The following is a 24,510-nucleotide window of genomic DNA, read 5'->3' as shown; positions in this document are numbered from 1 at the left end:
AGCAACTTCTTGCATATATTTTTCAAAAGATTTCTGTGCACTTGCTTTTTGGTTGCAAAAAATGTGCTCCTATTGAACATGTTTTTTAACCTGCTTAAGGGGTTCACTTGACAGTATATCTTTAAATTTTTTCTATGGTACTATAGACTTACATCATCATTCTTATTGATTGCATGATTTTCATTGTATAGTTCTATCACAATTTATTGAACTGTCCTACTGACAGAAGTTTTATATTTTTCAACATTACAAACAATGCTGCAGCAAATATCCTAGCATAAGTCTGTATACGTATATGGGGATTCCCCCATGAAAATTCCACTAAAATAATATTTGTTTTTTTCCAATTACAAAAGTAAGGCACATTCATCATAGAAAATTTGAAAAATACAGAGAAGTCCATGCCCAGAAATAACCATTGTCAATGGTCATGCTCTAATGTATAAGAGGACTGGTTAACAAATAATAAGCTATTGCCAAGCTCTGCTCTTCCTGGGAAACATTCTCTCTTGTTAATGTGACTCTTATAAATAGGGATCACATATCAATTTTACTAGTTTAACTGTGTGAGTACTGGAGGCCCTCTTATTTTCTCTATGAATCATCTATACTATTACAAATGTATTTAAGATCAATTTGTAATAAGATTAATTTTCTTGTCTTGTTTCCAGGTTTAAGAAGATTCCCAAGTAAAATTGAACACAAGCAAGTAAATTCCAGTGTTGCAGTAAAATTCCTACCTTGCTCTTTAATGTATATGCACTGATTTGCCTATTCTTTTTTTTTTTAAAGATTTTATTTATTTATTTGAGAGAGATAGAGAGAGCAGGAGCAGGAAGAGAGTCAGAGGAAGAGGAAGATTCGCTGCTGAGCAGGGAGTCTGATACAGGGCTCAATCCCAAGACCCCAAGACCATCACCCCAACTGAAGTCAGAAGCCAGAGTCACCAACTGACAGAAGTTTTATATTCTGGGTGACTCTGGACCAACTGAGTCACCCAGGCACCTCCACTGCTTTGCCCATTTTGTGCTCTTACATTCGCCTATTCTTCTTTAGGTTAAACATCTTCATTTCCAGACTATTAATATGACCACTCAAGAAAGAAAATCCTTTGCTCTAGATTACTAGAAACACAAAACTTCAACAAACACTGTGGTAGGCTCTCATTAAATGGACATTATATGGCCACTGACATGATGGCAAAGTGGCACAGTCTACCTCCCAGAACCCAAACCCAAAGATGCCTCAGAAGTAAGAAATGAATGGACGTTTAAAAAAAAAAAAAAGAAAGGAAAACCAGCAGAAACCTCTGGAGGGTCAGAAGGTGTCTGTGATTTGGTAAAGAAGGGAAATAGTAGCCCTGTACAGAGGAAAGCCAGGCTCCAAACATGGGGAGTGAATTTGCAAAGAAATTTTGATCGGGCTCTTTTATTTAAAAAAAAAAAAAAAAATTTTTTTTAAGGATTTTATTTAGTCATTGACAAAGAAAGAGACAGTGAGAGAGGGAATACAAGCAGAGAAAGCAGGAAAGGGAGAAGCGGGCTTCCTGCTCCAATGCAGAGCTGAATCCCAGGACCCTGGGATCATGACCTGAGCTGAAGGCAGAAGCTTAACGACTGAGCCACCCCAACCTGGACTCTTTTCTACCCCCACCCCCAACATTGCCCAGACTCAGATCATTGTCTTCCCTTTCAGCCCTACCCCAATACTAGAAAGCAGATTCCCAGCAGAACACTATTTGGATGTAGAGTAAAACAAGCAAAGTAGATGTTGATTAAACCAATAAGCATCAAAGTATTTCCTCCTACCTCCCTCAACCCACAGACCTTCTTTTCATCTGAAGGACTAGACAATACATTCTTAGAAAACAAAAGGCCTAGGGTAAGACACGGACAGGTTCGCTAAAGGGCAAAGCCTCCTGATGAAAATGAGGATTTGAACCCTGCTCACCAGGGGTGGCACAACTAAGGCTTAGGTTTTGATTCTTCCCACCCACTTCATTCATTACCTACCAAGATGACTGATAATTGAAACCCATGAGAGAAAATGGTCTCATAGGGAAAAATAACTAGAAAATCAGAAAGGTGATAAGCTAAATAACCTACTCTAGATGACAAGAATTAATAGAATACATGCCAACTAAATGTCCCTAAAGAGGATACTGATAATGAAACCAAAACAATTATAAAGAAACAAGTAGGATTACTGAATATTCAAAGCACGGTTGAAATAAACTCATTAGATGACATAAACAGCAAATTAGGCATAGCCCAAGATCGGGTCAAGAAATGTTTCTAGAAGACATCAAGAAGGAATTACAGATGAAAAATATAAAAATTAAGAAATATGGAGGCTAGCCATAGAAATATCAGCATTTATATATTAGGAGTGCTAACAGGAAAGGAAAAAAGTAAACGGAGGAAGATGATACATGAAAAAAAGTAAGGACTTCCAAAGAAAGATTGATACTGAAAGGGTATACAGGGTGATAAATAGGGTTGATATGGGAAAACGAATGCTTTACATTTTAATGAAATTTAAGAACTCCAAAGACAAAGAGAAATTCTAAAACCTTTCTAAGAAGAGCAGCTCACCAATAAATAAAATGAATCAGAATGGTGCCAGACTTCTCAAGAGCAACATTAGGAGCAGGAAAGCAATGAAGAAATATTTCCAAAATATCAAAACCAGAAACTTTAAAAAAAGATTTTATTTATTATTTGTGCGAAAGAGAGAGAGAGACTGAGAGCACAAGCAAGGGGGAGTGGCAGGCAGAGGGAGAAGCAGGCTACCTGCTGAGCACGGAACCCAATTCGGGATTTGATCCCAGGACTCTCCCATCATGACCTGAGCCAAAAGCAGACACTTAACCAACTGAGCCACCCAGGTACCCCTAAAAACAGAAACTCTGACTCCAAAATTTAATATTCAACTAAGCTATCAATTAAATGTGAGGATACAAGAAATACATCTTCAGAAAAACGTTCAAACTTGCTGACTAGTATTACATTAAATAATCATTGAGCTCAACTGGCCCCACAATGCTGCTTGGTGAACATACTGTATTTCCCTAATCCATTTACTCTGACTTCCCCGGACAGCAATTTTATATTTTCTCCTATCTCCTATAATTTCTGAGGCCTTCTCTTTCATCTTCTTTCTTGGCTGATGACTAAGTAACTTATTACACTGAGAAAATGGAAGCAATCATTATTAACTCCAAATACTTCTACCACGACATCTCCCTAATTATCTGCTTTTGTACCCATATATCTACTTTCTCTCTTGTCACCTGTGGATAAAGTATCTGATTCCTATCTAATGCTAGCCCCTCCCTTGAACACTAGATCCTATCTCTTCTCTTCTATTCAAGAACATTGCTTCAGTAATTCTCCCATCTCACTCTGTGCCACTCTCTAACATGATGTTATGTTTCTCAACTTTGAAAAAAAAAGAAACAATTCTCTTAGGCTCACTTCCTCCACCACTTACTATCCCTCTTCTCCCCCTTCCATTCATACCAAAATTCCTCTTTAAAATGATGTTAACTAACTGTCTCTAATTTCTTTCCTCTCCTGAACCTACTCTAATCAGGTCTTTGTCACTACTCCATCATCAAACCTGGTCCTGGCAAGGTCACCAACAATCTCCATACTGTTAAATCCAATGTTTAGTTTTGGATATCAGCTAACATTTGAAACTACTGATCACTCTGTTTCTTTGCAATAATTGTTTCACATGGGTTCCAGGACATTATACTCTCCTGGTTTGCCTCCTAACTTTCTGGCCACCTCTACATCTTTTTGCTGGTTCTTTTTCATCTCCCTGCCCAAAAATGCTGGAGTAATTCAGAGTTTACTTCTTGGATCTCTTGTCCCGTCTATACTCCCTTGATGGTCTCACTCAGTCTTATGGCTTTAAATACCATATATATGCTGATGATATGATTCCAAATACATATCTCAGCACCACTTTTCTCCAAACTTTGCCCCTGAATATTAGTCCTATATACACAACTATCCACTTGATATTTCCACTTAGCTGAGCTCCTGATAGCACTAGCCCTCTTATGCTTTGACTGTGATGATACTTTTTGCCTTGAATTTGTAGCTTCAATTTAGCTTATATAATATAGCTACCTATTTTTATTTCCGTTTTTCATTTTGTTTGTTTTTGGTGTTTCTGTTCATATTACCCTGGAATACCTACTTAAATCTCTTTTAACTTGTCCACAGTCTTTCCTTTTAGTGTCTCTCTTATAGATAATATATTCCTAGACCTTAATTTTGAAATCTAGTCTCAGATTCAACCTGAGTTTCTGCCTTCTCATTGACGGAGTTAACGGGTTAATATTTATTGTAATTTCAGCTATATTGGGACTGATTTCTGTCATCTTATAAAGATGAATAAGATGGATAATTCTCTAATAAGCTAATTAGAAAAAAGAAGATTCAAATAATCAAATCACATAATGAAATCATGAGAACTAGCTACAGATACAACAGAGATAGAAAAGAATATGATGGGATGCCTGGGTGGCTCAGTTGGTTAAGCATTTGCCTTCAGCTCAGGTCATGATCTTGGGGTCTTGGGATAGCGCCCCATATCAGGCTCCCTGCTCAGTGGGGAGCCTGCTTCTCTTTATCCCTCTGCCCCTCTCCGTGCTCTTGCTCTCTCTCTCTCTCAAATAAATAAATAACATCTTTTAAAAAAGAAAAAAAGAATATGATGGTCGATTATAAGATAATACACTAAATAACTTAGATGAAATAGATGATTTTTGGAAAATTATAAAATTCCAAAATTGGCAGAAGAAATTAAAATATGAACAGACCAAATATCTATAAATAAATTCAATAGCAATTACAGACCTTTCCCCCAGAAAAAAAGCCTTAGGCTTATATGGTTTTACAGTGAGTTTTACCAACCTTTCAAGGGACAGATAATTCCTTTATCAATTAAATTATTAGAAAACAGGAAAAGAGAAAAAGCTGCCTAATGATTTATTCCAAATCAGACAGTACAAGAAGAGAGAATCATAATCTATGTCACTGATGAAAACAGATTTTAAAAAATAGATGCAAAGAAATATTATCCAACTGAATTCAACAGCCAAGGTGTTCTTCCAGGAATACAAGAATGGTTTCACATGAGAAAACTATCAATGTTATTGACTATATTTATGGATTAAAGGGTAAAAATCATATAGTCTTTCCAAGAGTTGCAATATAAAGCACTTGATAAGGTTACACATTTATATTTATAATGTCTTCAGAAAAACAGGAATATTAATTCTCTGTACTAGCAATAATGAACCAGAAGCAATCCCATTCACACTAACACCAAAATTATAAGCTATTTCATAATTAATTTACAAATATGGCATAACATCTTTACCCCCCAAAATTTAAACTCTAATAAGACATAAAAGATCTGAAAAAAACAGATAAAGCATGTTATTAGATAAGACAACTTAGCTTAGTAAAGATGTCAGTTCTTCAAAAGTTAATCTATAAGTTCAAATCGTATTTTAAAATGTTAGCTGGAACTTTTTTTAGAACTTGAGAAACTCATTCTAAAATGTATATGGAATAGTAGCTCATGAAAAGATGAATCAATTTTGAAAGAAGAAAATGAAAAAGGGAATAATATTACAACTATTAAGAGCTGGCACACTACAGAGATTAAAAAAACAACAGAAGAAAGATAGAGACATGAGGACAAATCAACAAATAGAACAAAAAGAAAGCCCACAAATAGACCCCATCATACACAGAACTTGACATATGTTAAAGGTAGCATCACAAGTGTGGCAAAGCTATCTTCATGAGGAAAGAAGAGATTGGTTAGAAATTATGTTGATATATGAAGAAAAATTAAGTTAGATCCCTACCTTAACACTGAATACAAAGGAGAACTTCAGATAGGTTAAAGAGATTAATAAAAAAATAAAACTATCAAACTAATGGAAGAAAATGTAGGAAAATATCTTTGTAACTTATTCCTCAATTATATCTCAATAAAGCTGAAATTAAAACAAAAACAAAAACGAACAAACTTAAGACCAAAACTTGATGGATTATTTGCCGGCATGGCAAAATTTAAGTAGAGTACCAAATCTTGACAAAATGTGTTGGGAGACTGACCTCCTGTCCATAGGATTTGGAAGTTTAAGCTGTCTTAGCCGTTCTGGGAAGCAACCTGAAAATATTTAATGAAGAGTGTATGTGCCTTGGAATCCCAAGATCCCATCTCTTGGGTATATGTCCTAGAAGAAAATGTCATGTGGATTATCATGGGAACATATACAAAAGTTCATCCAGCTTTTTTCAAGACAGTAATAGGGAGGTAAAAGCAATGCAGGCATTTTAACCAGGGGAACAGTTACATAAAAGAGAGTGGATGCAGACTGTTGAAGAAATGTAGCAACTAAAAGCAACAAACTAGGTATACACAGGGCACAGAGATAGATTTAAAACACGTAATATTAAGTTAGAAGAGAAAAACAAGGCTATTTAAAGCAAAATGTTATTTGTGCGTATTAAAAACAAATATACACCTTTGTATGTATGTATATACCTCTTCCCATAGCTCTTCCTAAAAACTACACACAGGAAAAAAACAAAGTAATGAAAATTCCTACAACTGATACTAAAATGTAGGCGGAAAATCCTACAGTTTCTAGTTTATTTTTTTAAAGATTTTATTTATTTATTTGAGAGAGACAGAGAGAGAGCACAGAGAGTGAGAGGGAAAAGCAGATACCCCGCTGAGCAGAGAGCCAGACACGGGGTGGATCCCAGGACCCCAAGGTCATGACCTTAGCTGAAGGCAGACACTTAACAGACTTGAATCTCTCAGGCTACCCCACTCCACATCTGTAATTTAAATGCACACTGGGAAAGATAAAGTAGAAACCATCCAGAACCCCCCCAAGTGTATCAAGTTCATAGAATCTGCTTGAAAAGGGTAGAGAAAATGTAGTCTTAGTGTTGGTAGAACCTGGTAACATCAACAAGGGTTTGCTACCAAAGTACCTAGCCATTAGTGGGAACAGCTGAGAGCTGGTGTGAAACCTGGCAGATCGGTACTGGCAACAGGAGTAAAAACATATGGGTTTGGAAAATTCAGTAGGAACAAGGGTATAGTCTTGGTTAAGTGTGACTTTCAGGAGAAACAGAAAGAGACTACTTTTGAAAGTAGTCATTGTTCCTTGAAGACAGCAGCCAGTGGTAAACGGAAGAAAGAAAAGAAGTAACTGGTGGGGCGCCTGGGTGGCTCAGTGGATTAAAGCCTCTGCCTTCGGCTCAGGTCATGATCTCAGGGTCCTGGGATCAAGCCCCGCATCGGGCTCTCTGCTCTACAGGGAGCCTGCTTCCTCCTCTCTCTCTGCCTGCCTCTCTGCCTACTTGTGATCTCTGTCTGTCAAATAAATAAATAAAAAATCTTAAAAAAAAAAAAAAAAGAAGTAACTGGTAATAAGTACCCCACTGAAAAAACAAACAGGAGAATCAGAAATCTTACCACCAAAAAAAAAAAAAAAAAAAACTTAAAAAAACTGCTTTTCACCATAGCAACAGAAGAGGGAGCCCTTGAGCTGAAAAACAAAAAACAAAAAACAAAACAGGGAGGCCCTTGAAACCCTGTCCATTTTCCCTTGAAAGATCCGTTAAAAGCTGATTCAGAAAAATCCAGCATATTCAAAGATGAGTAACAATAACAAAAATTCAGTATCCACACAAAATTACTATAAGAAAACATGCACACACAATCACAGTTTTGACAGATGAAAGCATACCAGAAAAAATAATTATGTCTCGAAGCAGAAACCAAGACTAAACTACAAGATACATAAGTGTGCTGGGTCCTGTAGAATCCTCTCCATATACCCTCTTCAGTACTGAGGCATTCATAATCCAGGTTGCTAGAAAGTGGTGGCTGAGTCCTTCTCTGGGAATTGTCTTTGGCCAAAGAAAATTCCTTTACCCAGGGTCAAATCCTCTTCATAATGTCTACCTGCATCCAATGACTTGTTCATGCCAAGTTATCTGAGGGCCTTACCTCAAGGTGGGGCAACTTTTTTTTTTTAAGGGTAGGAAGGGCCTTTATTGTTTACAATAGGAAGTGAAAGAGGAGGGGACATGACAGCTCTGGTTGCGGTGTGGGGGTGGGGACTCCAAAGACCTCTTCTGTGTTATGCCCCCAAAGCAAGGTAGGACAATTCTGAAGGGTTATTCCAACTTCAAAACTCCTCATGGGATGAGCTGAGACCTTTGTTGTGACTGATTGTGGTCAATGGTATCCGGAGCTGGTTCCTACAGGTCCATGAGAGCCAACTGTTAACATTTTTAAAAAATTTTGCAAGCAGGGTGACTTAGTTAAGCTTTCGACTTGTAGTTCAGCTCAGATCATGATCTCAGGGTTATGGGAATGAGCCCTGTGTCAGGCTTTATGCTCAGCGGGAAGTCTGTTTGAGATTTTCTCTCTCCCCCTCTCCTGCTGTCCCTCTCCCTGCTTGTGCTCTCTCTCCCTCTCTCTCTCTCATAAATGAATAAATCTTTAAAAAAAAATTTTTGCGGGCGCCTGGGTGGCTCAGTGGGTTGAAGCCTCTGCCTTCGGCTCAGGTCACGATCCCAGAGACCTGGGATCGAGCCCCGCATTGGGCTCTCTGCTTTGCAGGGAGCCTGCTTCCTCCTCTCTCTCTGCCTGCCTCTCTGCCTAGTTGTGATTTCTCTCTGTCAAATAAATAAAAATTTAAAAAAATTTTTTTTGCAAGTAAACACAGCTACTACAAGAACTTAAATTCTATAAACTCAAAATTAAATTCTATTCAAAACCAAGGCAACAAATACTCATCACTTCCTAATTATTTTACTACCTTTATTATTATCTATGCCCTTGAGGTAACATCTGTTGTTTTTGTATGGGTGTTACTAAGCATTTCTTTCCAGATCCATGTTCAGTGATGTCATGTTTATAGCTTAAAATTGGCCATGATGGAAGTACTTATATGCGGAAAATGTTACAAATCAGAGCTTTTTATTCCTCTGAGAACTGGTTATTAAAAATTTAGCAGCACATCACTAATTACAGCTCAGCATCTCCTTCTATCCAATACTCCTTCCTTCACTTCATCATAAGTGTTGATCCCAAGGGTAATCGCTAATAAACCTCATGCACACAATTCTCTGTCTCAGAGTCTATGTCCCAGAGAATGCAACCTAAAACAACAAATAAGAATAGCTAGGATCAAACATATCATATAGGACATAGGGGATGAAAATATGAAAAGCTAAGGAAAATAGATTAAAACAATTGAGGAGGAAATAATATAAAAATCAGACACCAAACATCCAACATACATACTTCTGGATGCATTAAAGAAAACAATCAAAATAATAAAGTAGAATTAATATTTTTTTCAACTATAATTCAATAATATTTATTTCATAAGGGTGGAGGGAAAGAAGACATGAATCTTCATACTGAAAGAGCACACGATGTACTAAGTTAAACAGATCCAGATTGGTCAACACTTAGATTTTTAAAAATTTTTATTTTATTTCACTTTTTTATTAACATGCAATGTATTATTTGCTTCAGGGGTACAGGTCTGTGAATCATCAGTCTTACACAATTCACAGGACTCACCATAGTAGTCAACACTTAGATTTATCCTAGAAAATTACACTGTAATACAAAGGAAAAAAATTACCTATGCTGGCAAAAAGATCAAGTCACTTTCTAAGGATAGCAAATCAATTTGGCATCAGAGCTCCCAGCTACTTTCAAAGCCAGAAAACAGTAAAACAACATCTATAATATAATCAAGGGAAGAGAATTCTAAAGGCAGAAAAACCATCCTGCAAGTAGCAATTTTTCCGTATGATAAACACCTGGGATTATTATTATTTTTTAAAGATTTTATTTATTTATTTATTTGGCAGATAGAGATTACAAGTAAGCAGAGAGGCAGGCAGAGAGAGAGGAGGAGGAAGCAGGCTCCCCGTTGAGCAGAGAGCCCGATGTGGGGCTCGATCCCAGGACCCTGGGATCATGATCTGAGCTGAAAGCAGAGGCTTTAACCCACTGAGCCACCCAGGTGCCCCAACACCTGGGATTATTGTACTCATGAGTCCTTCCTGAGGACAACTATACCCAACTAAGAGAGGACCTAGAAAACGTCACCAAAGATACTGGTGGTATGCACTGAATACACCTAGCTATACACCTAAGACTAAAACAAAAGTGGGAGTAGGAATAGCATATAAATTTTCTATGCTCTGACAGTGTAGTAATAACCAAAGAAAAAAAAATGTGAGAAGTGGGGAGAGAGAAACAGGTGGAACAGCTCACAGGTAAAAAGTGAGAGTTAGGGGCGCCTGGGTGGCTCAGTGGGTTAAAGCCTCTGCCTTCAGCTCGGGTCATGGTCCCGGGGTCCTGGGATCAAGCCCCACACCGGGCTCTCTGCTCGGCAGGGAGCCTGCTTCCTCCTCTCTCTCTGCCTGCCTCTCTGCCTATTTGTGATCTTTCTTTCAAAAAAAAAAAAAAAAAAAAAAGGTCAGCGTTAAAGGAGTCATTTAAAGCCAACAGATCGTAATCCAAAACATTCAGGCATGAACCAACATTAAGAAAAAGAATACTGTTGACTAAAATTGAATGGCAGAGGGTACAGAAGAAAAAAAGAGGCAGTGTATTGCTCTGAGTAGGAAACTAATAGTCAATGTATAAAGAAAAAGAGGACCAAGGCATTATGTGAGTACTGTTATAAAGGGAATTTAAAACAAAAATAGAAATTTCTGTAATTATTAATACACACACACACACATACAAAGAAAAATACAAATAAAGCAACAAAGAGCAAAGGAAACTGAACACATAGTTACTGGAAAACTATGCATTGTTTTGGATATATAAACATGACATAATTGAGATCAAACATAGCAGTTCTATAAATATATACACATTAAATGGTCATAAAATCACTTATTAAAAGATTTTCAGGCTCACTCACAAAATGAAACTCAACTCTGGACTGTACATAGGAGAGCCTAAAATAAAAGAATGAACAAAGATGTATTGGACAAATGAAAATTTTTAAAAGGGCAGTATCAAGCAAGGTAACATTCAAGCAAAAAGGTATTAAATGAGACAAAGAATGACACTTTATAATGCTAAAAGCTATAATTCACTATGAAGATATAAGACTCATGAATATCTGTGCAATAAATAATATAGCAACAACTTTTATAAAGTAGTAACTATAGAAGATTAGAGAAATGGAAAATGCTAATAATGACTTTAACACATCTCTCTCAGTCCAAAACAATCCAAGAAATAACAGCAACAAAAAAAGTATGAATTAGGAGAACTAAATAATGTTGGTCTGTAAGACAATCTTATAAGACAGATAAAAAGTTTATCAAATTTACTACAAAATATTACATGATGGTATATCAGTTATCTATTGCTACAAAACAAATTACCTCCAAAATCTGGTGGCTTAAACAACACACATATATAATCTCACAATTTCTGTGGGTCAGGAGTTCAGTACTGGCTTGAAAGGCTGGTTCTGGTTTAAGGGCTCTCATGAGGTTGTAGTCAAGAGGTTGGCTGGGGCTGCAGTCATCTGAGGGCTTGACTGTGGCTGTAGGATCTGCTTCTAAATTGGCTCAGGCACATAGTTTTTGGCTAAAGGCCATAAAGACATCTCCAAAGAGCCTCTTAATATGTGATATGCAAGGGAGTATCACAAATGAGCCAAGAGAAACAGAAAGGATGAAGCCACAATGCTTTTTTATGACCTAGACTCAAAAAGTGCCACACTGTCATTTTTGCCACATTCTGTTTATTAGCAGCAAGTCCCCAAGTACTGTCCATGTTCAAGGAAACCTTTTGAAGGGAGGAATACCGAAGAATTCAATTGTGTTTTAAAACCACCACAGAGCAGAAGGGCACCTGGGTGGCTAAGTCATTAAGCATCTGCCTTTGGCTTGGGTCATGATCCCAGGGTCCTGGGATTAAGCCCAGCACCAGGCTCCCTGCTCAGCGGGAAGCCTGCTTCTCCCTCCCCCACTTGTGTTCCCCCTCACTCTCTCTCTCTCTCTCTCTGTCAAATAAATAAATAAATAAATAAATAAATAAATAAACCTACAGATAATATACCTACCAAAAGTAAAAATTTGGATTTTTTTCTATCAAGATAAAAAATTGATCTTTGGGGCACTTGAGTGGCTCAGTGAGTTAAGCCTCTGCTTTCGGCTCAGGTCATGATTTCAGGGTCCTAGGATCGAGCCCTATATCAGGCTCTCTGCTCAGCAGGGAGTCTGCTTCCCTCTCTCTGCCTGCCTCTCTGCCTACTTGTGATCTCTCTCTCTCTCTGTCAAATAAATAATAAAATCTTTAAAAAAATTGATCTTTGGATATATAGTCTACTGTCAATACTGAGATAACAGAAGTTTCTTAAATCACAAAAATACTCTACCACAAAAGCCTGTTAACTTTTAAGACCCTGTTCATTTTTGAGTCCTCCATTCACAGTAGTCATTCAACAGGTATAAGGAAGGAAGAGGGGGAAGATAAAAAGTTACAACAAGAAATAAACAGAAACTATATATGGTCAGCATGACTCACTAACAGGAATGCTCCAACATTATCTGACTTGTTTGGAAGACAAAGATCTTGTAAGAATAGTGCAATTTAAGGATTTGGACCTGGTCCTGCTTGAGTTTGAAGGGCTTTGCCTTGATCAAGAGCCTCAAGCAGAGGACAGAATATGAGGATAAATATAAAACATTAAGTCTGTTTTGTATGTATGTGGTGATCATTTCCAACTAGGATAAAAGCTACTTAAGAAAGACCTTATCATTCTTTTCTATCTAGTTTACCTGTTCGATAAATGAGCTACCTAACAGATATCAAGATAAAGGAACATGGTCAGTCATCATTTCAAGAACCAATTTATAATTCCAAGTGCTGAACTAAAGCCCTGGCTTCCAATTCTGCTAGGTAAATGAGCTACTGGAGTTCATAGTTTTTTTTGTTTTTGTTTTTGTTTTTTTAAGATTTTATTTATTTATTTGACATGGAGAGAAAAAGATCACAACTAGGCAGAGAGAGGGAAGCAGGCTCCCCGATGAACAGAGAGCCTGATTCGGGGCTTGATCCCAGGACCCTGAGATCATGACCCAAGCTGAAGGCAGAGGCTTAACCATCAGAGCCACCCAGACACCCCTGGAGTTCATAGTTCTAATTCTATTGACCTTCTATTAAAAAAGCTCAGGTTGGGGTACCTGGATGGCTCAGTCAGTTAAGCATCTGATTCTTGATTTCCACTCAGATCAATATCTCAGGGCCATGGGATTGAGACCCCAATTGGGGGTCCTCACTCAGCAGGGAGTCAGCTTCTCTCTCCCTCTGCCCCTCCCCCTGCTTACACTCTCTCCAAAATAAATAAATATTTAAAAAAAAAAAAAAAGAGCAAACAAACTCAGGTTTACCAGATCCTGGCATTCTCTAATACTCAAAGAGTAAAATCAGTCAAGCAACCCTAAAACACAATTCTATACTTCTCTAATAAACCAAATGAAAAAATCTCCCAGAGAGAGGAGATAAATGGAGTACATCTGGAACTACTTTCATGGTGAAGAATCTGCGGATTACTATTTAGAACCAGAGCACAATTACAACAAGCTTCTTATCACATTTAAATAATATGAATAAACAGTTTGCTTTGGAGATAAGGTCAGTTCCCATAAGGCTATAGCCTGGATGAGCTTGACAACATTTTCTCACTCCTTGGGAAAGCATTATACATATTTATTCCAACATGCTTTAACTCAATCCAATATTCTACACAATTATCCAATGGACCTAATTCTGAGGATATTGCCTTTATGTCAGGATCTGAAAAATGTCAATCATGTTTCTGACAATTACAATAACTAAAACTTTTAGTTCCTTTCACCCTACTTTTCCCAGATTATTTACAAAGAAAGAATATTTTAGGAACAATTTAAAACACATATGATACAAAAAGTAACACACCTGGGGTCTACTAACAGAGTATAGGATCTTATGTAAGTCATCTAACCTCTTTTTGCTTCAATTTCCAACGTCTAAAATGTCAGTTGTAATATCACCAGATTATAATAAGCAATTAATGACTTAATGTTGGCTCAGCTCATTTCAACAAAATCTAAAGAACTCAAATTGCATGTTTTATTGCAGGAGTTGGCAACGCATAGCCTTAGGCCAAATCTGGCCCATTGCATATTCTGTATGGTTCACAAGCTAAAACAGTTTTTACGTTTTTAAAGAATTCTACAGGTAAGAAGAGGAGAAGCAACAGCAACAAAGATGGTACACAGTCCACAGAGCCAAAAATATTTACTGTAAATTGTCCCTTTACATAAATAGCTTGCTGACACACCTATGTTCTACTGGATTCAGCTATCATGAAAACATAATATTGAAAAATAATATTTTTCAATAAATATAAGACAAATACTGTATGATCTCACTCACACCTGGAATTTAAGAAACAAAACAGGTGAACATAGGGGAAGGAAGAAGAAAAAAAAGGGTGCCTTGGTGGCTCAGTTGGTTGACTGCCTTTGGCTAAGGTCAAGAAAACTACAGTCCCAGGATCAAGTCCCATATTGAGCTCCCTGACTAGCAGGAAGTCTGCTTCTCCCTTTGACCCTCCCCCTTCATGTTCTCTCTCTCTCAAATAAATGAATAAAATCTTTTAGAAAAAGAAAGAAAAGAGAGGGAAACAAACCATAAGAGACTATTAACTATAGAGAACAAGCTGAGGGTTGCTGGAGGGGAAGTGGGTGTGGGATGGGCTATATGGGTGATGGCTATTAAGGAAAGCACTTGTGATGAGCCCTATGCATTATAAATAAGTGATAAATCACTGAATTCTACTTCTAAAACCAATATTACACTATATGTTATTAGAATTTAAATAAAAACCTGAAACATAAAACAAATAAAAATATATATGTGTGTGTGTGTATGTGTGTGTATACATAGACAGATAGATAGGTGTATATAATTCAAAGTCATACCATACTATGGACAGTTATGGGAGAAAGAAAAGGAATGAGGAAATTGTATTTGAGATCATTCATTCAATAAATATTTGAATATCTACACATGTGCTAAGCACTGGTGATACAATAGTGAACAATGAGATAATCCCTGCTGTCATGGACTGGAAGAAAGTAGAAGGGAGACAAATAAATTACCCTATTTTTAAAAATTTATTTCAATTCTAGTTAGTTAACATACAGTACAATATTGGTTTCAGGAGAATTTAGTGATTCATCACTTACATACAATACTTGGTGCTCATCCTAACAAGTGCCCTCCTTAATCCCCATCATCCATCTAGTCCATCCCCCACCCACCTCCCTCCATCACTCCTCAGTTTGTTCTTTATCATTAAAAGTCTCTTATGGTTTGTTTCCCTCTCTCTTTCTTTCTTCCTCCTCCCCTATGTTCATCTGTTTTGTTTCTTAAACATATGAGTGAAATCATATGGTATTTGTCTCTCTTACTTTGCAATTATAATGTTTTTTGATAAATTCAATAATAATGGGTACTTTTAGAGATTAACAAGAGATTTTAGAAAGGGTGTCAAAGGAAGATTTCCAAAGGAATGAACACCAGGATGGTGAATGAGGAAAAGCAATTAATCAAGTGAAATAGGGGAAGAAAAAAGTATTACAGTTTAAGAGACTTTCAGGCGAAGATTCAAAGGCCATATAGAGCACTGTGTATTTGACAACCTAAAGGTCAGAAGTGCTGGGAACTGCCTTGTTGGGAAATGGGAGTGAAGGTAGTGAACTAAGAAATGAGGCTAGAGATGTATACAGGCATCAGGTCATATTAAGGGTTTTACATTTTATACTGAGAATAATGAGAAGCAGTGGATAGATTCTAAGCTGAGGAATAACAATAAAATTTTCATTTTAGAGCACATACTCTTGTGGTGTAAAGAATGGACTGGAGGGGACAAGACACAGAAAAACTAGCTAATGAAGCTGTGCATGCCTAATCCACGTGAAAAATGGAATGTACTGGTACCAGCTGGTACCAGATAGAGTATACCATACCAACTACTAGTTATTCTCTCTCAGCTCCAAATCTTTCCCCCTCCCTCCCCAAATCCTTCTATACTTTGCTTTGTGGTGCTGTCTGTAGAAGAACTTTACTAAATCTGGAATTTATTTGATATGAGACAGGGATGGTATTTCTATTTTGCCATTTGAACATCCAATTGTCCAAACACTCCTTATTGAATAACTCATCAGCCAATGATCTGAAATGTCATCTTTAATCATATATCAAATGAATCCTTAAAGGTAGAGAAAGCCCTATTTTCTATTTCACTGATTTACCCACATAAGTACCAATAATACCATATTATGTATTACTATGGCTTTACTTATTTTATAACTGAATCCTTTATTGATTTTTTCAATTTAAAATTAATTACCATACGATGTATTATTTGTTTCAGGGGTACAGGTCTGTGATTCATCAGTCTTACATAATACCCAGTGCTTGTTACAACACATACCCTCCACAATGTCTATCACTCAGTTACCCTATCCTTCTACCCACCTCCCCTCCAACAACCTTCAGTTTGTTTCCTCTGATTAAGAGTCTCATGGTTTGTCTCCCTCTCTGGTTTCATTTTGTTTCATTCTTTCCTCTCTTCCCCTATGATCCTCTGCATTCTTTCATAAATTCCACATATCATTGACATGATAATTCTCTTTCTCTGATCGATTTATTATGCTTAGCATAATATGTTCTAATTCTATCCACATCATTGCAAATGGCAAGATTTCATTTTTTATAGCTGCATAATATTCCATTGTATGTGTGTGTGTATATATTGGCATATATACACACCATATCTTCTTTATCCATTCACCTGTTGATGGACATCTGGGCTTTTTCCATAGTTTGGCTATTGTGGGCACTGTTGCTATAAACATTGGGGTGCAGGTACCCCTTTGGCTCACTACATTTGTATCTTTGGGGTAAATCCCTAGTAGTCCAATTGCTGGGTTGTAGGGTAGCTCTATTTTCAACTTTGAGGAACCTCTGTACTGTTTTTCAGGGTGGCTGTACCAGCTTGCATTCCCACAAACAAGCGTATGAGGGTTTCTCTTTCTCCACATCCTTGCCGACATCTTTTGTCTCCTGATTTGTTAATTTTAGCCATTCTGACTGGTGTGAGGTTTTGATTTGTGGTTTTGATTTGTATTTCCTTGAGGCCAAGTGATGTTGAGCATATTTTCATGTATCTGTTGACCATCTGAATATCTTCTTTGGAGAAAAGTCTGTTCAGGTCTTCTGCCCATATCTTGATAGGATTATTTATTCTTTGGGTGTTGAGTTTGATAAGTTCTTTACAGATTTCAGATACTAGCCCTTTATCTGATAAGACATTTGCAAAATCTTCTCCCATACTATGGGCTGCCTTTTAGTTGTTTTTTTTTTTTTTACGATTTTATTTTTTTATTTATTTGACAGAGAGAGGGAGATCACAAGTAGGCAGAGAGGCGGGCAGAGAGAAGGGGGAAGCAGGCTCCCTGCTGAGCAGAGACCCCCCCGCCGATGCAGGACTCGATCCCAGGACCCTGAGATCATGACCTGAGCTGAAGGCAGAGGCTTACCCCACTGAGCCACTCAGGCTTCCCTGCCTTTTAGTTTAATTGCCTATTTCCTTTGCTGTACAAAAGCTTTTTATCTTTATGAAGTCCCAATAGTTCATTTTTACCCTTGTTTCCCTTGCCTTTGGAGACGTGTCTAGCAAGAAGCTGCTGTGGCCAAGGTCACAGAGATTGCTGCCTGTGTTCTCCTCAAGGATTTTGATGGATTCCTTTCTCACATTGAGGTCTTTCATCCATTTTGAGTCTATTTTTCTGTACAGTATAAGGAAATGGTCCAGTTTCATTCTTTTGCATGTGGCTGTCCAGTTTTCCCAACACCATTTGTTGAAGAGATTGTCTTTTTTCCATTGGGTATTCTTTCCTGCTTTGATGAAGATTAGTTGACCACAGAATTGAGGATCCATTTCTGGGTTCTCTGTTCTGTTCTATTGAGCTATGTCTGGTTTTATGCCAGTACCATATTATCTTGATGATTACAGCTTTGTAATAGAGCTTGAAGTCTGGAATTGTGATGCTGCCAGTTTTCATTTCCTTTTTCAACATTCTTCTGGCTATTTAGGGTCTTTTCTGGTCCCATACAAATTTTAGGATTATTTGTTCCATTTCTGTAAAAAAAAGTTGATGGTATTTGATAGGGATTGCATTGTGTAGATTGCTCTAGGTAACACAGAAATTTTAACAATATTTGTTCTTCCAGTCCATGAGCATGAAATGTTTTTCCAATTCTTTGTGTCTTCTTCAATTTCTTTGAAGTGTTCTATAGTTTTCTGAGTACAGATCCTCTGCCTTTTTGGTTAGATTTATTCCTAGGTATCTTATGGTTTCGGGTGCAGTTGTAAATGGGATGACTCATCATTTCTCCTTCTTTTGTCTTGTTGTTGTATATAGAAATGTAAGTGATTTCTGTGTCCTGCCACTTTACTGAATTCCTGTATGAGTTCTAGGAATTTTGGGATGGAGTCTTTTGGTTTTCCACATAGAGTATCATGTCATCTGGAAAGGGTGAGAGTTTGACTTCTTCTATGCCAATTCAAATGCCTTTTACTTCTTTTTGTTGTCTGATTGCTGAGGCTAGGACTTCTAGTACCATATTCAACAGTTGTGGTGATATTGGACATCTCTGCCGTGTTCTTGACCTTAGGGGAAAAGCTCTCAGTTCTTCCCCATTGAGAATGGTATTTACTGTGGGCCTTTCAAAGATGGCTTTTATGACACTGAGTTATGTATGCTCTATCCCTACACTGTGGAAGAGTTTTTTTTTTTTGTTTTATTTATTTATTTATTTATTTGACAGAGAGAGATCACAAGTAGGCAGAGAGGCAGGCAGAGAGAGGAGGAAGCAGTCTCCCTGCAGAGCAGAGAGCCCGATGCGGGGCTCGATCCCAGGACCCTGAGATCATGACCTGAGCCGAAGGCAGCGGCTTAATCCACTGAGCCACCCAGGCGCCCCCGGTGGAAGAGTTTTAATCAAGAAAGGATGCTGTAGGGGCGCCTGGGTGGCTCAGTGGGTTAAAGCCTCTGCCTTCGGCTCAGGTCATGATCTCAGGGTCCTGGGATCAAGCCCTGCATTGGGCTCTCTGCTCGGCAGGGAGTCTGCTTCCTCCTCTCTCTCTCTCTGCCTGCCTCTCTGCCTACTTGTAATTTCTGTCTTTCAAATAAATAAATAAAATCTTTAAAAAAAAAAAAGGATGCTGTACTTTGTCAAATGCTTTTTCTGAACCTATTGAGAAGATTATATGGTTCTTGTCTTTTATTTATGTACTGTATCACACTGATCAATTTGCAATGTTGAATGAACGCTGCAGCCCAGGAATAAATCGCACTTGGTTGTGGTGAACCATCCTTTCAAAGTACTGTTGGATCCTATTGGCTAGTATTATGGTGAGAATTTTTGTGTCCATGTTCATCAGGGATATTGGTCTGCAATTCTCCTTTTTGGTGGGGTCTTTTTCTCGTTTTGGAATCAAGGTAATCCTGGCCTCAGAGAGTTTGGAAGTTTTCTGTCCATTTTGATCTTCTGAAACAGCTTCAGAAGAATAGGTATTAATACTTCTTTAAATGTTTGGTAGAATTACCGTGGGAAGCCATCAGGCCCTGGGCTCGTTTCTTGGGAGGTTTTTGATTACTGCTTCAATTTCCTTGCTGGTAATGGGTCTGTTCAGGTTTTCTATTTATTCCTGGTTCAGTTTTGGTAGTTTATACATCTCTAGGAATGCATCCATTTCTTCCAGATTGCCTAATTTGTTGGCATATAGTTGCTCACAATATTTTCTTATAATTGTATTTCTTCAGTATTGTTTGTGATCTCTTCTCTTTCACTAATGATTTTCTTAATTTGGGTCATTTCTCATTTCTTTTTGATAAGTCTGGCCAGGAGTTTATCTTATTAATTTTTTCAAAGAACCAGCTCCTAGATCTGTTCTACTGTTCTTTTGGTTTCTATTTCATTAATTTCTGTTCCAATCTTTATTTTTTCTCCTCTCCTGCATGGTTTAGGCTTTATTTGCCGTTTTTTCTCCAGCTCCTTTAAGTGTAGGGTTAGGTTGTGTAATTGGGACCTTTCTTGTTTCTTAAGAAAGGCTTGTATCACTATATATTTTCCTCTCAGGACTGCCTTTGCTGTGTCCCACAGATTTTAAACCATTGTGTTTTTATTATCATTTTTTTCCAAGAATTTTTTCAATTCTTCTTTAATTTCCTGGTTGACCCATTCATTCTTTAAAAGGAGGTTCTTTAGCTTCCATGTATTTGAGTTGTTTCCAACTTTCCTCTTGTGACTGAGTTCAAGTTTCAAAGCATTATGGTCTGAAAATATGCAGGAAATTATCTCAGTCTTTTGGTGATGGCTGAGACCAATGTGTGACCCAAGATGTGATCTATTCGGGAGAATGTTCCATGTACACTCAAGAAGAATGTGTATCCTGATGCTTTGGGATGGAATGTTCTGAATATATCTGTGATATCCATCTTGTCCAGTGTGTCATTCAAAGCCCTTATTTCCTTGTTGATCTTCTGCTTAGATGATCTGTCCGTTGCAGTGAGGGGGGTGTTAAAGTCCCCTACTGTTATTGTATTATTATTGATGCATTTCTTTGATTTTGTTATTAATTGGCTTATATAATTGGCTGCTCTCATGTTAGGGGTATAAATATTTACAATTATTAGATCTTCTAGGGGTGCCTGGGTGGCTCATTCATTAAGCATCTGCCTTCAGCTTGATCCCAGGGTCCTGTTATCAAGCCCTGCATTGGGCTTCCTGCTCAGCGGGAAGCTGCTTCTCCCTCTCCCTCCGTCTTTGCTTGTGTTCCCTCTCTCCCTGTGTCTCTCTCTGTCAAATAAATAAAGTCTTTTTTAAAAAAAAGATCTTCTTGTTGGAAAGACCTTTTAATTATGATATAGTGTCCTTCCTCATTTCTTATTACAGTCTGGTTTACAATCTAATTTGTCTGATATAAAGATTGCCACCCCAGCTTTCTTTTGAAGTCCATTAGCATGATAAATGGTTTTCCATTTGCCCACTTTAAATCTGGAGGTGCCTTTGGGTCTAAAATGAATCTCTTAAAGACAGCATATCAATGGCTCTTGCATTTTTATTCAATCCAATATCCTTGCTTTTTTATTCAATCTGATACAAGCCCGGCTAGTATCTTTTGATTGGGGCATTTAGCCACTTACATTCAGAGTAACTATTGAAAGATATGAATTTACTGCCATTGTATTACCAGTAAAGTGACTGTTACTGTATATTGTCTCTGTTCCTTTCTGGTCTATGTTACTTTTGGGCTCCCTCTTTGCTTAGAGAACCCCTTTTAACATTTCTTATAGGGTTGGTTTGGTGATCACAAATTCTTTTACTTTTGTTTGTCCTGGAAGCTTTTTATCACTCCTTCATTTTGAATAACATCCTAACTGGATAATGTATTCTTGGCTGCATATTTTTCTCATTTACCACCCTGAATATATCTTGCCAATCCTTTCTGGCCTTCCAGGTCTCTGTGAATAGGTCTGCTGCCAGGCTAATGTTTCTACCTTTGTAAGTTACAGACCTCTTTTCCCAAGATGCTTTTGGAATTTTCTCTTTGTCTCGGAGATTTGTAAGTTTCACTATTATATGTTGGAATGTTGACCTATTTTTATTGATTTTGGGGGTTCTCTGGGCCTCCTGGATTTTGATGTGTGATTCCCTCTCCAGACTAGGGTAGCTATCAGCTATAATTATTACCTTCTGCTTCCTTTCTCTTTCCTCTTCTTCTGGGATCCCAATTATTCTAATAATGTTTCATCTTATGGTATCACTTTGTCTCTCGAATTCTCCCCTCATGATTGAATAGTTGTTAATCTCTCTTTTGCTCAGCTTCTTTATTCTCCATCATTTGGTCTTCTGTATCACTAATTCTCTCTTCTACCTCATTTATCCTAGCAGTTAGAACCTCCATTTTTGGGCACCTGGGTGGCTCAGTGGGTTAAAGTCTCTCCTTCAGCTTGGGTCAGGATCTCAGGGTCCTGGGATCGAGCCCCGCATCGGGCTCTCTGCTCAGAGGGGAGCCTGCTTCCTTCTCTCTCTCTGCTTGCTTCTCTGCCTACTTGTGATCAAATAAATAAATAAAATCTTAAAAAAAAAAAGAACCTCCGTTTTTTATCACCTCTCATTAAGTCTTTTTGATTTTGACTTGTTTAGATTTTAGTTCTTCTATTTCTCCAGAAAGGGATTTTCTAGCATCTTATGTTCTTTTTTCAAGCCCATCTAGTATCTTTTATAATTGTTATTCTGAACTCTAGCTCTGACATCTTACTAATGTCCATATTGATTAGGCCCCTGGCAGGCATTACTGCCTCTTATTCTCTTTTTTGAGGTCAGTTTTTCTGTCTTGTCATTCTTGCAGAAAGTGGTGGCTTTTCTATTTGTAGAGTTACATCTATTCTTTTCTTCAATCTCCAGTTGAGTTCAGAGGTGCTCAGAATAATTTGATAGCAATCTAGCTGAATTCCTGGGGCCAGAGGAAATTAAGGTCTCCTGCTCTTCTGCCATCTTGGGCTCCCCTCTTACTATGACTTTTAGAATCACTTGTCAATTCTTGGAAAAATACTGTTGGGATTTTGATTGGATTGCATTGAACTTATAAATTTGGGAATACAGGGTTTTTAAAAATTTTTTAATTTTTTTATAAACATATAATGTATTTTTAGCCCCAGGGGTACAGGTCTGTGAATCGCCAGGTTTACACACTTCACAGCACTCACCACAGCACACCCCACGCAATGTCCATAACCCCATCACCCTCTCCTGACCCCTCCCCCCAGCAACCCTAGTTTGTTCTGCAAGATTAAGAGTCTCTTATGGTTTGTCTCCCTCCCGATCCCATCTTGTTTCATTTATTCTTTTCCTACCCCCCACGTTGCAGCTCCACTTCCCCGTATCAGGGAGATCATATGATAGTTGTCTTTCTCCAATTGACTTACTTTGCTAAGTATAATACCCTCTAGTTCCATCCATGTCGTTGCAAATGGCAACATTTCATTTCTTTTGATGGCTGCATAGTATTCCATTGTATATATATGCCACGTCTTCTTTATCCATTCATCTGTTGATGGACATCTAGGTTCTTTCCATAGTTTGGCTATGGTGGACATTGCTGCTATAAACATTCGGGTGCACGTGCCCATTCGGATCACTACGTTTGTATCTTTAGGGTAGATACCCAGTAGTGCAATTGCTGGGTCATAAGGTAGCTTTATTTTCAACTTTTTGAGGAACCTCCATGCTTTTTTCCAGAGTGGTTGCCCCAGCTTGCATTCCCACCAACAGTGTAGGAGGGCTCCCCTTTCTCCACATCCTCGCCGGCATCTGTCATTTCCTGACTTGTTAATTTTAGCCATTATGACTGGTGTGAGGTGATATTGTGGTTTTGATTTGTATTTCAAAATAGGGTTTTTTCAATGTGCGTGGAAAACAAATATTTTTGATACTGAGCCCTCCCATTCACAATATGGTATATTTTTCTGTTTATTCATATCTTTTTAAATGTTTTTCAATAAAATTTAAAATTTCTCCTCATATCTTATGCATATTTTGTTAGATTTACTCCTACATACTTTATTTTTAATGTTATTATAAATATTAAATGTTATTATAAATATTAAAATGGCATTTTAAATTGTTTTCTTACCATTTGTGGCTGAAGTAAAGAAAGTTATTTGATCCTGTATATTGACCTTATATCCAGCCAACTTACTAAACTCAATTATCATTTCTATCACATTATGGTTATATACTTGGGAGTTTTCTAAGAAGATAAGTATATTACCTGTCAGTTCTTCTTCTTTTATTTTTTTTTTAAGATTTTATTTATTTGACAGAGAGAGACAACAGTGAGAGAGGGAACACAAGCAGCATGGAGTGGGAGAGGGAGAAGCAGGATTCCATCTAAGCAGGGAGCCTGACAGGACCCTGGGATCATGACCTGAGCCGAAGGCAGACACCTGAGGACTGAGCCTCCCAGGTGCCCCAATTATTCTTCCTTTTCAGTTCTTATATCTTATTTCTTTTCCTTAACTTACTGTCCAGCCTAGGACTACCTATAAAATTCTGTTTAGAAGTGGTAAGTGGTGGGGGCCTGGGTGGCTCAATGGGTTAAGCCTCTGCCTTCGGCTCAGGTCATGATCCCCAGGTCCTGGGATCGAGCCCCACATCAGGCTCTCTGCTCAGTGGGGAGACTACTTCCCCCATCTCTCTGCGCCTGCCTCTCTGCCTACTTGTGATCTCTGTCTGTCAAATAAATAAATAAATAAATAAAATCTTAAAAAGAAGAAG

General features: G+C 37.8%; 2 protein-coding genes across 4 annotated transcripts in view; one reads left to right on the top strand and one right to left on the bottom strand.

Moving 5' to 3' along the window:
- Nucleotides 1–693, top strand: part of FAM186A (family with sequence similarity 186 member A) — a gene marked incomplete at its 5' end in the record, with an annotated part of 79,775 nt that extends 79,082 nt beyond the window's left edge. Inside the window, one exon of the mRNA XM_046011822.1 lies at nt 672–693. Coding sequence (XP_045867778.1) covers nt 672–693 — 22 coding nt within the window. The remainder of the gene's footprint in view (nt 1–671) is intronic.
- Nucleotides 1–24,510, bottom strand: part of LARP4 (La ribonucleoprotein 4) — a 218,377-nt gene that overhangs the window by 159,792 nt on the left and 34,075 nt on the right. The gene's annotated exons all lie outside the window — the stretch shown is intronic.

Source organism: Meles meles, chromosome 7, assembly GCF_922984935.1.
Source record: "Meles meles chromosome 7, mMelMel3.1 paternal haplotype, whole genome shotgun sequence".
NCBI lineage: Eukaryota > Metazoa > Chordata > Mammalia > Carnivora > Mustelidae > Meles > Meles meles.
This window is presented reverse-complemented; position numbering and strand designations above follow the sequence as displayed.